General features: G+C 49.5%; 1 protein-coding gene across 1 annotated transcript; it reads left to right on the top strand.

Annotated features, from left to right (window-relative positions):
- The first annotated feature begins 1,859 nt into the window (after nt 1-1,859).
- Nucleotides 1,860-10,824, top strand: CSRP2 (cysteine and glycine rich protein 2). The gene is made up of 6 exons (XM_064449943.1): nt 1,860-1,954; nt 5,820-5,938; nt 7,871-8,039; nt 9,004-9,136; nt 9,765-9,858; nt 10,491-10,824. The coding sequence occupies exons 2-6, from the start codon at nt 5,827-5,829 to the stop codon at nt 10,565-10,567; spliced, it is 585 nt and encodes a 194-aa protein (XP_064306013.1). The 5' UTR covers nt 1,860-1,954; nt 5,820-5,826; the 3' UTR covers nt 10,568-10,824.
- The last annotated feature ends 3,574 nt before the right edge of the window (nt 10,825-14,398 follow it).

Here is a 14,398-nt window from a genome sequence, read left to right as displayed (position 1 = left end):
TGTTCCTACAGTAATGATCTTATCGACATATTTATGTCTGCCCCTCATAGTTATGCTGCTTCTGACAGACTGACTAAACATTAGACATGAGAAAATTAATTCTTGAATGCCAGACTCTCTTCTAGCTCATTTTTCAGTGCCTCACTGCTGAAGAGTGTTTTGTTTCACACAGCGTGGCCCCTTATTCACAGTGAGAATTTCCTTTCTTTGAGTACGGTCAGACCTTGCAAGAACTGCAATGCTACCCTCTTCTCTTTGGGATCTCTGCTGTTTGTTTTTTATAGTCTGTAGGAAATGTTATCAAAATGGAAAATCTAATAGCTTTGGAGGCTACCTGAGGAGACAGGGTAAATAACCTAGCATCATCACACGTAGTTCCAGCAGGGCTGGGAGCGGGACAGGTTGGACAAGAGAGCACAGGCATTTCACACAATAAATGGAGTCAGCCTGCTCTGACTCATATGCCTCTTATTTGTCTTACTTGGAGAGATCCTCTCCCTTCATGTAACCTCCAAGTCATGAAAAAACAGTTGCTAATACTTCTGCTTCTCATTGTGCTCCTTTCCCTCAAAACCTAGACTAAAACTGAGGTCAGATTCATGGTCTTGCCCGCAGCGAATGCCACCTTGTTCCCCAGGAACTGATACTGGCTTTGCAAGGCTCTGAGGTGCACATAAATCACGCACAATCTCATAATTCACAATTCACTGCAGACGAAGACAGAAAATCATAAATAGGAAGGAAAAAATCTCAGCAAATTGTGGCTGCCAGCATGCAGGCTGCAGCACACTGGAAACACATTTTAAGGGGAGAGGACAGCTAATTTTTCTCATTTGCATGCCTGACACGGAGGTCATTTTTAATCTCGCAGTCCAGGCAATTTGGCCCCACATACCGGCTGCTGGACAGCGCGGGTTGCACGCCACCGGGCCTCTTGCACCAACAGTCCCGCGGGACCTATTTCACGCCTGACCTGCAGACAGCCATTTCACCGCACAAGGGCTCGTGCTGGAGGTTTTGGGAGGAGATGCCTTGACCCAGCTCGCTGGGCTTCATTTCTCTCTCGTTCGCTTCATTTTGGTGCGGATGAGGAAGCTGTTCCTGTGTTCAGACGGAGCAACCTGGCACTCATACAGGTAATGAGTGGCTGATTTGGTATTTGGTTAATAAAGAGGAGGAGATACAGCCGCATCACCCTCTAAAAACAGGCAGCTCTGTGCGTAAACCAGTGCCGAACCAGTGCATGGCAGCCCTGCAGGCCTGGGAGAAGGCGCCGCTTCTAAAAAGGTCTTTTACAGCACGAAGTGGCTCCTGTGGGCAGGCCTAATTGCCGTGAAAAAACTGTTAAAGCCCTTCCTAATGCCTGCCGGAGCAGCGGTTCGGCAGGGGGCTGCGGTGCCGATCCCCGCCCCGGGGTGCCTGCAGGCGCCCACGGGTGCCCGGGCACCGGCTCCCACCAGCCCACGCCCTCAGAAATGTGTTTCCGAGCCCTGCACACCTTCCCCCGTGCTCCTGGTGAAACACCATCACGGTGCCCGCGTGGACCGCAGGTGGACGGCGAACAATGTTAGAATTTGAAGAAAAAAATCCTAAAAATGAGTGAAAACGCAGGTCGGGGCCCTATCCGAGACTGCAGTCGGGGCGCCCCCCGCCGCCTTCCCGCCTCTCGGGGCGGCTGTGGCAGGGTCACTCCCGTCGCTCCCTCCCCTCTTCCCCTCGCACTCGGGTGCCTCAGCCACGGCTGGGGGGGCTCCGGGCAGACAGCGGGCCCGCGGTCCGACTCCGGCGGGGCTGGGGTCAAGCCCCGCGGGTGGGAGCGAGAGCGAGGCCGGGCAGCGGGAGCGGGGCCAGCGGGGCTGGGCTAGGCCCGACATGGCTCCGCCCCGCCGCTTTAAGGCGCTGCGCGGCCGCGCCGGGCTGAGACGCGGCGCGACGCGATCGGAAGAGCTGGGAGGTGAGTGAGGTGAGGGAGCGAGGGCCGCGCCGGTGCGGGGCGGTCGTTGCCGCCGCCGCCGCCGCCGCCGCCGCCGCCGCCCGGAGCTGCGCCCGTGGGCCCGGCCCGCCCCGCCCCGCCCGGTCCCACCCCACCCGTGAGGGCGGCGGGGCCGTGGGTGCCGTGGCGGCGCCCCCGGTGTGGGGTGAGGTGAGGTGGGGTGTGAGGAGGCCAGGCCTCGGCGGGAGAGGCGCGGGGAGCTGCGGGTCTCCCATGCTGCGGGGCTCGGTGTGCCGAACGGCACCGCGGCGTGCTTGGCTTCCCCGGAGGGTCGCTGGAAAAGCAATCCAGGATAGCTGGATAGCCTGGAATTCCTCGGGTCCGACCTGGGGCTGGCTTAGGCTTCTTGTATTTAAACCTCCTGTTAACAGACAGGTTGGAAAGGGCTTCGCAGTTGCCGTGGCTCGTCGCTGGCGCTTTGGGGAATGCTAGCCAAATAACGTGCCCTCCTCTTGACTGGGCATGAGCTTAGCACAAGTCGGGATTTTCTTATTAGAGAACAGTAGCTGCCAAACAAACCTGCAATAAGAACTCAAAATCGTTGGTAGTGAGATCATCTGGATGTTTAATTACTGCTCTTGAGTTCCCTGAAGGCCTGTCTGAACTAGCCAAAAAGTCTTGAGGGAGCAGAGGAGGCTTAATGCAGGACTGGAGGTCAGAATCTGCTACCTGTGGAGCTCTTGAAGGAGACCTGGGCAGCGTGAAGCTCCAGGGTGGCACTAAGAGAGCGGCTGGTGGGCAGGGGCACGGGCTTGTACACTGTCCTAGGTGCAGGGCGGCTTCAGGGCATCAGCCTTTTTCCCTAAGGTGGCTTCTGGGCACCACTGCCTCAGGGTAATTGAAGGAATACTGCTGCTCTTACCACACAAGTTGTCACGGGAACATTATGGGGAGGATAAATGGAAATATCTTCTGAGGAAGAGACCAAGGTCACCTTGAAGTATGGACTTCAACTCCTGTTTTGCTTTTCATTTAATGAATTCCCAAAGCCCTTATCAGAAGACTTGAGTCATCTAATGGTTGCCAGATCGTATACTACCTCGTCTCCCTTAGGAAGAAGGGGTGGAGCTGCACCCCATGTTGCCCAATGTTGCATAGGAAATCTGGGGCAAAGCTGGAAACCTGATCCAGGTCCTCAGCTCTAGTGTGCACGGAAACTAAATAATTGTTTGCTGACAAAATGATTACAATAATTTAGACTCATGAAAATGCACAAAAAAACCCATGAGCATGGGGATAGTAAGAGGGAAAGACAGAAGTAGTTCTTTTACCAAATACCGTTTGCATTTTGGAAAGCATACAAAGTGGAAAGGAATCTCTCTTCTTTTTTTTTTTTTTTTTTTTTTTTTTTCCAGTCCATGCATTCCTTTTCCAAAGATTTCTGCAGCCTATATTCCCTTTAACTAAGGACGCTCTTTGCCATGATTGATGTCAGCTGCTGTGCGGTAGCACAGCCAAGCACTTGAATAAAAGAAATGGAATCTTAATTTTTAGACTCTACAGTTGTGCCAAGAATGACAAAGGCAAAGTGGGAAATATCATAAAACTAATTTTATGAGCTCAGTCAGGGTATTAGTGCTAAACCATGGAGCAGTAATGGTGCTAATCCCATGGAAGTATGAAACAAAGGGATATCTCAGTAATTAGTGTCAGTGTGCAAATGGCACTGCTCAGCCACTCCGAGGAAGTTTCCTAAGCCTTTGCTTAGGAACGTACCTAAGATGCCCCAATTTAGGTTAATAAACTAATCGTATTTTCCCACATGCCATGAATGGCTGTCTGCTTGTGTTGGACAGAGGTCTTGTAGCAGCTACTTGGCAGCATGTCTTCCTTGGGAACCATGCGACCTCCCCTGCATCCCTAAAACTGCTGAACTACTGGTCAGGCTGCTTGGACAGGAGGCTTGTTTTAGCAGCACTTGCAAGATGGGTCACTTAACTCAGGCTTAGCCAAAACTGCTGCTCTGAGATGTGATTTGTGAGTGTGCTCTACCTAGCCGTGATGCGGGAGCCAGGCGCCCACAAGACCCCTCACTCTGCACCGAGGTCTCTCCCACATGTCGGTGGGAGCCCCTTAGAGAAAGGGGATCTTGAAGAAAAGTGCTCCGCTCTGGCTGCCCGTGTCATGGTGGCGCTTCTAGTTCCTCTCTGTTGGCCAGGGGGACAACTGGAGATGGCTAGTCCTCTGCTTCTGGCTCAGAGGGATGAGTGGCAAAGCTGACCAAAGGTAGCAGGTTGTGGGCATTGTGTGGGGATGCTGTCACATGCCTCTTCTCTCTGTCTGGCCGACATAGGTCAGGGTAACTGAAGGTGAGTTGTGCCAAGAGAAGTCAGAAGCTCCTGCCAAATTCCTTCTTTCCTTCCCTCCCTGCTAGCTGACCCATACCGCAGACCTGCTGCAGGGAGCTTGCTGGGAGGAAGTGGTGCTGCTGGTGGGGTACGGTGGCAGGTGGTGCCTTCTGGGCTTCCAGTGGGCAAACCCATGGTCCTCGCCCAGCAACCCTGTCTGAAACAAGGGTCGGTAAGGAGCAGGGCAGGTGATGAGGCCTCAGCAGCTCCGTTGGGTCAGACTAATTGAATCGATAACCCTCTCTCTGGCTGGTGTTGGCCTCCGTGCTTACAAGAGGTGGTCCTCTGGTGGTGAGCCGCAGGGGAGCAAACCGGCATTAAACAACGGTCGCGAGTCAAGGGCAGTTCAGCAGTGACTGGAAGATGAGCCTTCAACAAGCGCCGCTGTGTTAGCTGGTGGTGATGGTGGGAGGAGGAAAGCCCCAGAAAAGACGAAGGTGGTGGACAGTGCTTTGGTGCTTTACCCCAGGACAGTTAATGGGAGGAGCAGGAGGAGCTCCCAGTCGAGCTGGGTGGGGATGGCAGGAGCGCAGGGGAGCTGGGGAGGGGACAGCTCAGCTTGGGATGGGGCAGTTGCTGCTTCTGGCTTAACGTAGGAGACTGTTCTCAAGGCTGTAGTTTAACGTGATGGGTGGTGGTGCCTGTCCCTCCCCGCTAGCCTGAGTGTCCATTGCAAGTAATGCATGAGAGGGAGTTTGACTTTATTTTCAAGCAGCTGTAGCTCCTTGAGCAGTTGGGTTTGGTTCATGTACCTGTCTGGTAAAGGCACAGTTCATGTAATAGTGGTGGAGTCCCCAGGAACTTCTTTGAAATGCAGGTGTGATTTCAAAGGAGTTCAGAATGTCCCTAGAGCCCTAATAAGTGGTTTTCCGGTGAGATGAACTTTGGCTTGTACTGCATCCTAAATGATAGGCCCTGCAGTAAGACAAAATGCCGTTGTTGGCACAATTGGTTTGCTTCCATCAGACGAGAGGCCCAGCATTAATGAAGCATAAAAACTGAAATGATATCCATCTGGGGGGCGTCCGCTGAAGGTACAGTAAAGCCCTTGTGCATGAAACTGTAATTTGTGCATATCCAATTTATGTAACTTTCAAAACCCCAGGCAGGGATGGGACGCGTCTTGTGAAGACTGTGTCTCTGTTTTTCTTGCTGTTCAGCAGCAGCGGTAGTGGTGGCCTCTGTTCCCCTTGCCAGTCCATCTGCTTTTACAAATAACCGTAGAGAGCCCGCCTAAGCCTTTAAGTCTGGGATCCGAAGGACTGAGAAGTTGATCTGATCACAGAAACTTCTCACGCGGTGGAAGGTCGTGTTTTTAAACAGTTGGTGAAATTGCAGGCTTGTGCTCCGATATACAAACTTCGCACACCTGGTTGAAAGGAGCCTGCAACCCCAGCTGCCCTCAAGCTGGGGTGGTGGAGGACACCATGGTTAACAAACCTCTTCCCTTCCCCCCTTCCGCCTGGCCGGGTGCACAGAGCTACCATGCCGAACTGGGGAGGCGGCAACAAATGCGGTGCCTGTGGCCGCACCGTCTACCATGCCGAGGAGGTGCAGTGCGACGGGAGGAGCTTCCACCGGTGCTGCTTCCTCTGCAGTAAGTATTCCTCTCCTGTTCCCCTGCAAAACCTCTCCTGGTGTATCTGGTGGGTCACAACAGCAAGGTGCTGGTGCACGGGAGATGTCCCAGGCTCGGCTGGCCCCAGCGGCCAGAGATGGCTTTGTCTGTCACATATTGGGCTCGACTCCTGCTTCCCTGCGCGCTTCCTGGGCCTGGCGGTGCTGAAGGGAGAGCTTGTCTCGTGGAGAGATACCCTACGTGTCCAGTGTGGGAGGGGTGGGATGCACCTCCCAAAGCAGAGCACATCGTTTCTCTTCTGTTTCCCCCCCTCCCAGCCTTCTCCTCAGGAGTCTAAGGGATCTTTAGGATGGAAACCTGGCTTCAGCATTGCTCATGCGGAGGAGAAAGCCCAGTGGCAGAGCCCCATTTGCACTGATCTGAGCTCAGCTGGACTTCTCCTGGTGGTCTTGGGGCCAGCAGCAGCTGAAGGAACAGTTGTCAAATCCCTGCCCTGAAGGCCTGTGCAGACCAGGACACCGGTGTGCCTGAGTGTAGCCGAGTTGTCAATGCTTCAGCACAGCCAAAAGCCTAGACTTTCTTGGCACAGGGGCCTGTGGTTTATTTCAGATGAAAGGAGTCCAAAGTGTTATTTTCCAGTCCAACCAACAAGCCCAGCGAGGCATTGAAAATCGCTTTCTCTGCTGAAAAGACCTCTGCTTAGGCGAAGGGAACAAAGGGTCACTGTGAATCGGAGGCTTCTACTTTGCAAACGGACAGCCTGTCTGTCTGAATCAGAGAATTTTACCTTATTACAAACACGAGGTACTGTTTTGTCCCGCTTGCTGGTTTTTAATACCTATGGGCAGAGCTAGGATTTAGCCCTCCTCATATAAGCCACAGTTACAACTGACCCTCTCAAACTAGTTTGCTGTTAGTTTGCAGCCTGAAGTCAGTGTGCTGTGCTGGCACGTGAGCCTCGGCGCACCTACGCTCCTTTCCCTTAGCCCTACAGCAGTCACAGAAAAAGATTAGATGTCTCAGCTGCCTCGTTTTCAGCCTTTTATGGGAGTTTCTATTAAAAGAAACCTGGAACTTAAAGTCAAACAATGGCTCTAGTGTGTCTGAGTATTTGCTTTGCCTTAGTGCATAGTTCTGTTGGTGTTAAAGTCTGCAGACTTAACAAACGTGCATTAGCTGATTTACTTACTGGATATTTGTGTATTATAAAAAGAATGCCATAAGCAAAGGTCACCCTGTATTTTGAAGACCATAAAATTCTTTCTAAACAAAAAATTCGTAAGGCTTTTTCTTTTTTTTTTTTTTCCCCCTCCCCAAATTCTTTATCTCGGGCATAATGGTGTTGCAGACGGAAAGAGCATGCCAGTTGGGATACAAAAGAAGGTTTAAGGAAATAGCTCTGCCTTACACTGTAACCTTGAGCAGAGTGCTTGCATTGTGCTGAAGGACAATGTAGGAACGCCAGAAAAGCACGGCCCCTCCGGTGACAGCTGTGAAACCATCCCAACTCTGCCCCAAACCAGTACCGAGGCAAGGGGAAAACCTTGAAGGCTTTTCTTCCTGGCCCCACCCTGGCCAACAGGGCAGGACAGGGGATCTTCTGCACCGACAGACTTCTGCTTCATGCTGTATGGCATCTGTCAAGGGAAACTGCTGACTGCACTATCTGGGTTTCTGAGCAGCCTCATTCATCAAATCACAGCAAGTTTCCAGGCTTTAAATGTCACGGTCATGAAGAGGTGGGAAGGAACAGAGCCCTTCATAGGACTAAGCATAATTCACTGATTCAAATGGCAACCTGCTCCCTCTAATCTCTGGTGGTCCCACAGCCTAGTAAGAACAACTGTGGACAAGGAAACCCGTAACATCACTTCTCACTTGGTTTTTGGCTTACTACATGTGCCGATGGCAATGGTCCCTTAAGGCAGTTTAACTTTTTTTTTCCTCCAGTGGTCTGCCGGAAAAACTTGGACAGCACAACTGTAGCGATTCACGATGCTGAAGTTTACTGCAAATCTTGCTATGGAAAAAAGTATGGCCCGAAAGGTTATGGGTATGGCCAAGGGGCAGGCACGCTGAACATGGACAGGGGAGAGAGACTAGGCATCAAGCCTGAGAGGTGAGTGAACGGAGCTGGGGGTGTGTGACCCTTGTCCTTCAGTACTGTCTTCAGAGGAGTCTTTCAGGCTGGATTTTGTTTAGTTCATGTTGTCCGGAATAGAAATGCTGCAAAATATCCCATTATAACCAGATGCAGGGCACAAAGCTTCCACTGGTGACTATGTACGTATGAGCAGGAGTTTGTGCAGGTTAAGATGCGCTAACCCTATGCATGAGCCTTAGGGGGCTGGACTACAGAGCTGCTGCTGACGGCTCCGCACAAGGCCGCAGAGGTGACTGCGGGTCTCGAGTTGCTCTCCTAAATAAGCGGCAAATGCAAATGTTCAGCAGGTTCTGGCAGAGGTGGATTCAGAGAGCTGAGAGTCTGGGGCTACAAGAATAATGGATTTTTAACTGGCAAATGAAGAACTATTTGTGGTTAATTATAGCCAAAGCCAAAAGGCCTGTTGAATAGTAAATATTCCTAGTCTGATTAAGTTCTTGCTGTGAAGCAAATCATGTGGCATGAAGCTGAGGCGTGCCTCACGACTTGCTTCATGCAAGTTCCCTGATTATTGTGTGATGTTTATATGATGTATGCTCTGCGGCCAGGTTCGGTGATCAGTTCAGGTTCCAGATTATGATCAGCGGTCAGGAATTTAACAGAACTATTTGTAGCTTACTACCTGATAAATCCATGCCCTTGTACAGAATTCAGCACTCCTAGAGAAGTGAAAAGGTAAAGGTTCCTCAGAAAACTAGCTTTTACAGTAGCTTATTTTTATCCTTTAAAGTATGGCCTTCGTCTTCTTGGTTCCCCACCGCAAGTGTAATTGGATGGCCTTGCTGGTAACTTACCTCTCCCGTTTTGTAATAGCACAGTATTCTGAACTGTGTGCCGGATGCTGCTCTTAGTGTTGTTAAGAAGAGCAAGAGGTCCTTTAGTAAAAGAGTAAAGACAACAACTGTCCCGTTTCTTTCAGCACGCCCTCTCCCCACCGACCCACAACAAACCCAAACACTTCAAAGTTCGCTCAGAAGTTCGGAGGGGCAGAGAAATGCTCGAGGTGTGGCGATTCTGTTTATGCGGCAGAGAAAGTAATAGGAGCTGGGAAGGTAAGGAATTGCGTGTGTCATTTTGTACCTGCCCTGCGGACTTTAAAGTGAGCAAAGTATGTTATGTGGGGCAGAGTTACCTTAAAATTGCATTTCTTAGCATTGGAAATAGACAAATCAGTCAATTTAATTGAACAAAAAGCACTTGAAACTTAGGGTGATGAGTGCTCACCTTGGATTTCAGAGGTGAAGCTTCAATATCATCTCGTGCCAGAGACTTGAAGCAGACCACAGGAGCGCTCTTCCCCCAGAAGAGGGAACAGTCTTGTGTGCAGCTTATGACGGAGGCTGAATGTTTCAGCAGAAAAGGGATGTTCTCTGAAAATACCGTGTAAAACTGTGTGTCAGTCTGACCCGCTACAGAGAGCCAAGGTCTGCTCTGAATTGATTAGAGCAAGCCCAAATCTTTTACATGCTGCCCTGAGCAGGAGCTGGGTGGAATTTGGCGCTCTGCGCCACTTGCAGAAATGAAGACAAAGCTCTGCTACTGGTGCACTTGAACTGGTTTTTATTGCACCAGTCATCTGTAAACAATACTGACACAGGCATCTCTAGTTAATACATTTTTTTTTTTTACCAACTCAGGCATTCTGTGTATTTAAACTTTTTTTTTTTTTGTGTCCCCTAGCCGTGGCACAAAAACTGCTTCCGATGTGCCAAGTGTGGGAAAAGCCTAGAATCTACAACCCTAACTGAAAAAGAGGGAGAAATCTACTGTAAAGGTGAGAAAGAAACAAAGATCATTTGTTTATGGTTCAAGGTAATGTGTTACAAGGACAGATGCTGAATTTATTCCTGGTGTAAGAAACTTCCCAGCTCCTGTCAAGACAGAAGTGCTCTGTAAGTCATAGGAATAAGCTGAGAAATGTAATAAGTATTACTGAAGCTGCCGATGTAGCTTCCCTCTGCATCAAGTAAAACACTGCATACTGAGAAATGCAGTTATGTGTGAGAAGAGCAGCAGCCCATGCCCTCTGCCTGGGTCAGAGGGCAGATCAGAGTAAGGAAACAAGCTAGCAGACATCCTGCCATGACTTATTGCGTGGTATCTTAGATGTCATCAAACCACTGTGTGGATGAAGTTTATAACATACGTCTTCACACATACCTAGCCACAGAACCCGCGTACAAGTTGCTTTCTCAGAGTAGGTTGGGAGCCACACGGGCCGAACACGCGCAGCTGTTGGGTTCAGTCGTGGCGGTTACGCAGCTTAACAAAACATCTTTAAGCATTGCTTCCAATGGGGTTGTTCTGGTGACTAACGGGAAGCGGCCGAGGGGCTCGGCCTAGACAGTGCTGTTCTCTGTTAACGAGCCAGAAGCCTCAGCTACTACACGTTCATCTTTCTCGCAGGTTGTTACGCAAAGAACTTTGGCCCCAAGGGATTTGGGTACGGCCAGGGAGCGGGCGCCCTCGTTCATGCCCAGTGAGGGGGCACCGCTCAAAACCCCTTGCAGCTCTGCTGAAATCCTGCTACAAGAAAGAGAGTTTCCTAAATGTTACTAACTACTGTGAAACTGATACTAGTTACTGTAGTGCCATACAGTCAGCAGATGATGGTTTTGTTTTTGTTTTTTTTTCTTTTTCAAAAAGCACTGCTTTTTTTCCTTGCTTTGTGTATCACACTGTAACACTTTTAATACTGAGTACCAATTCAATAAAGCTTTGCTTGTTGATGTATCCTAAACCCAAATGTTATACACTTTGTCAGCAAGAAAAAGCTAAGTAAGGTGAGTTGGGGTACTGTGGGGCTGTGGGGGTGGACACGTTGCTATAGGCTTGGTGCAGACCTTCGCTGAAAGCCCAGCGTGACTGAAAGCTGGAAGTACGTAGCACTGGTGATGGCCTTCGGTGGTGAATGACTGTCCTCCAGCATCACACTACTATATGCCTGTGCAAGGCTACTGGCTGCTGACTGCATGGTGGTAGTAAATCTTAATCTCCTGCTCTGTGCAGTGACAGCTCTCAAAGTGACATAAGTAGCTGTGTGCCTAAATGGCTGGCTGTCTCTGTTCCAGAGCCACTAGTGAATAAAAAACACCTTTTTCACTGTAATATTTTGTGGGATCGCATCTGCTTTGGTATTGAGGTATTATTATCCACAGGACTCGTAGTACAAGAGGAGTACTCTACCACGACAGCTGCAGATTAATACCATCCCTACCGAGCAGCTGACCAAGCTCTGGACTATCATGTCAAACTCAGGTTTAAGAGACGTTTTTAACCTTTTCTCAGTAGTGTTACAACCCTCAGTTCCCTGAAGATGGTGGAGGGTTTTGGCCTTTTGACAAGGTAGCTGTAGTGCAACGACAGAGCTGAAGAAAATGCTGCCTTTAAACACTGGTAGATAATGTGACCTCAACTCGGTGGGAAAGGAGTAATAGCAATTAAACACATCAAATGCAGCATCGATCTCCCTGCAAACACACCAGTTGGGTGAAAGCTGTAACAGTCAGGGTCCTTGCCTCTGCTAAAGTGACTTTATTAGCAGCAGTTCCTAAAGGTCTATGCTTAGGAGACAGTTACTTTTGCCTTAGCCAGCTCTTGGGTGGAAAGCTTACGAGAAAGCTTGGTTCGTCTGGGGGCTGGAGCAGGTCCCACCACAAGCCTGTGAGGCCTGAGCTGACAGCACCTGCAACTGCACTTCTTGTGTAGCAGAGTCACCTCCTCAACAGCAGGCCCAGGACCAGCCCATCGCAAAGGCATTATGTGAGAATGAGGTGCTTAAACCTGAAACTGATGCCAAAAAAAAAACCCCAAACAGTTTCAGGCAAGCTGCCCTATTTTTAGGCAAGTGACCAGCATTTAGTATGAATAGCTTAACAATATGGCTTTTTTTTTTTTTTTTTAACATCTGGGCCGAAGTTCCTTGAGCACATAAAGCAGACCTTCACCAGTGTGCTCAGGCTCCTCTGCCAAGCTCCTTTTGCAAAGCTTATGGCTTGCTCTTGCCAACAGTAAGGAGGTGGCACATGAGATGTCCCCCCACTGAGGGGGAATCTCATCAATACGTATAAATATCTAAAGGGTGGGTGTCAGGAGGATGAGACTAGGCTCTTTTCAGTGGTGCCAAACAACCGGACAAGGGGCAACGGGCACAAGTTGGAACACAGGAAGCTTCACCTCAATATGAGGAAAAACTTTCCTGTGAGGGTGCTAGAGCAGGGGAACAGGCTGCCCAGGGAGGTTGTGGAGTCTCCTTCCCTGGAGACATTCAAAACCCACCTGGACGCGGTCCTGTGCCCCCTGCTCTGGGTGTCCCTGCTCAAGCAGGGGGGATGGACAAGATGATCTCCAGAGGTCCCCTCCAACCCCTTCCATTCTGTGAGATGTGGGCATCAACACCTCTTAAAAACACAAACTGTACCTCAGGGGAGCATGCCTGAGCCTCAGCAGGTAACAGGCAGTTGTGGGAGTGTCTTTCCACCCCTTTCAGTGAATAGGGTGCTGTCACACAGCAGGGGCTTCACTAGAGGCCGACCACAGCTGGGGAGGGGGCATGAGCTCTGTCCCAGTGGTTACAACCCACGTGGTGGTCTGGGGTGGAGGGAGGAGGTTTGGTTTTGATCCTCATCATGCCCAACAGAAATTATTTAAAGAAAAGATGAGATTTAAAACTCTCTCTGGTTTGGGAAGCAGGCTGATACCTCTAGGGAGAAAAAAAGCCTTCTCAGAGTGAATTTATGGAGATGAATTCAAGACTGGGAATGCTACAATAAAATAGTAAGCAAATGTGTCAGCACGGTCCAAGGCAGAGTTTCAGGCAACATCTACGACTGTGGTCTGAAGCAGTGGAGCGGTGCAAGCCAAAAGCCTAATTAGAAAAATAAGTACTAGTCAAAATAATACACAAAGAGCATTTTGTACAGGTTACAAAGGAATAACGTGGATACGAGGAAGAACAGAGCCGGCTCAAAGTGTGAGCCAAGAGCTTGTACAGTTCACAGAGAGGGAAAGATTACAACCAAAAAAGACAAGTGAGGCCGAAGCAGCACGTATTTCAGGCGGGAGTGAGACAGAAAGAGAGAGCACAGCCCAGGAAACCTAATCCTAATACTTTTCTCTTAAAAACAACCAAAAAATACTTTTCTCCTTTGCCAACTTGACACTTGGGCAGGAAGCGTTGGTCCCCTCTGACTCTTCCAACCTGAACAAAGACAGCGCTAACTCAGAGGTGGTATCCAGGCCCCAGCAGCCGAGGACACGAAGACAATGACAACGTCCCCTTTCCACAGCCTCGTTACCTGATGGAAGTGCTTCCTCTTCTCAGGAACAGTGTTATAAAATGCTGAGCGGCACTGTTTGATAGACGGAAGGCAAAATCATGCTCCTGACACGCTACTGAGCAGATGAAACCGTTCCCCATTAGTCGATGTAGTTACTGTAGCTGTTTGTTCTAAACCCGCCACATCAGCACAGTTGGCAGGTGCGATTTATGCTGACAAAAACGGGCATCTAACATACTGTTAATTTACTTATAAAAAAAGAGCTTTCAATTCTTCGAAAAATGAACCGCACTGATCAGACGTTATTTAAACTGCTAAAAATCAAGGGCTTTCCTTTCATTTCCTGGAGGGACTCGTAGCAATAATTCACAGCTCCACACTGCTCTACATCCCAACAACTTATTTAATGACAAAAAACCCAACGAAATTAAGGAAAAAAGAAAACTTTTAACTGTAAAGACAATATACTTGTCAAGAGCAATGAGTGCCTTACACTGAAGTGCTTTCACTTGGTTACTGCAAACTTTTCAGCTTCAGCAAAGCACTGATGAATAAAAGCTCAGCCCAGGCTGGAGTAATGCTTTGAGTTAGTCTCGGGTTGGAGCCCTAATTCCAGCACAGACTGGTTCTCAGAAGTACTCTGACCTCATGATCTGGAGGTCTTAAGTAGAATGTAGGATTGGAGGTAATGTGAGTACAGCGCTAAGTGTATGAGATATGGCACTGTGTTTATAAGATGCTGCAAATAGGTTCAACTTGGAATTAGTAGGTGACGTTTTTACTGATCTCCATTCAGTAGCCTAAGGTGGATAAAATTCAAATGTAAGCGTTCACAAATAAACATTGCTTTCACAGCAACCCCCCCCCTGATTTTACTTAAAGGCAGCTCATGGGAGGTGCAAGGGAGTGAACTCTAATCAAGCCATAATGAGGGTGCAGAGGGCAGGCTTCTTCCCAAATAAAACAAACCAAGTAACCAGCTTTTAAGCCATCAGGAGCCCACCCATACCTCCCAAGAGCAGCAACTGCTCTGCT

Source organism: Phalacrocorax carbo, chromosome 1 (assembly GCF_963921805.1).
Source record: "Phalacrocorax carbo chromosome 1, bPhaCar2.1, whole genome shotgun sequence".
Classification (NCBI taxonomy): Eukaryota; Metazoa; Chordata; class Aves; order Suliformes; family Phalacrocoracidae; genus Phalacrocorax; species Phalacrocorax carbo.
The sequence above is the reverse complement of the archived record's forward strand: the minus strand, read 5'-3'. Positions and strand labels throughout refer to the sequence as shown.

Excerpts from the sequence above, each read along its gene's own strand:
- CSRP2 (XM_064449943.1), top strand. The coding sequence starts at position 5,827 with ATGCCGAACTGGGGAGGCGGCAACAAATGCGGTGCCTGTGGCCGCACC. Across the intron at positions 8,040-9,003 it reads CTAGGCATCAAGCCTGAGAG|CACGCCCTCTCCCCACCGAC; the intron begins GTGAGTGAACGG and ends CGTTTCTTTCAG. Across the intron at positions 9,859-10,490 it reads GGGAGAAATCTACTGTAAAG|GTTGTTACGCAAAGAACTTT; the intron begins GTGAGAAAGAAA and ends TCTTTCTCGCAG.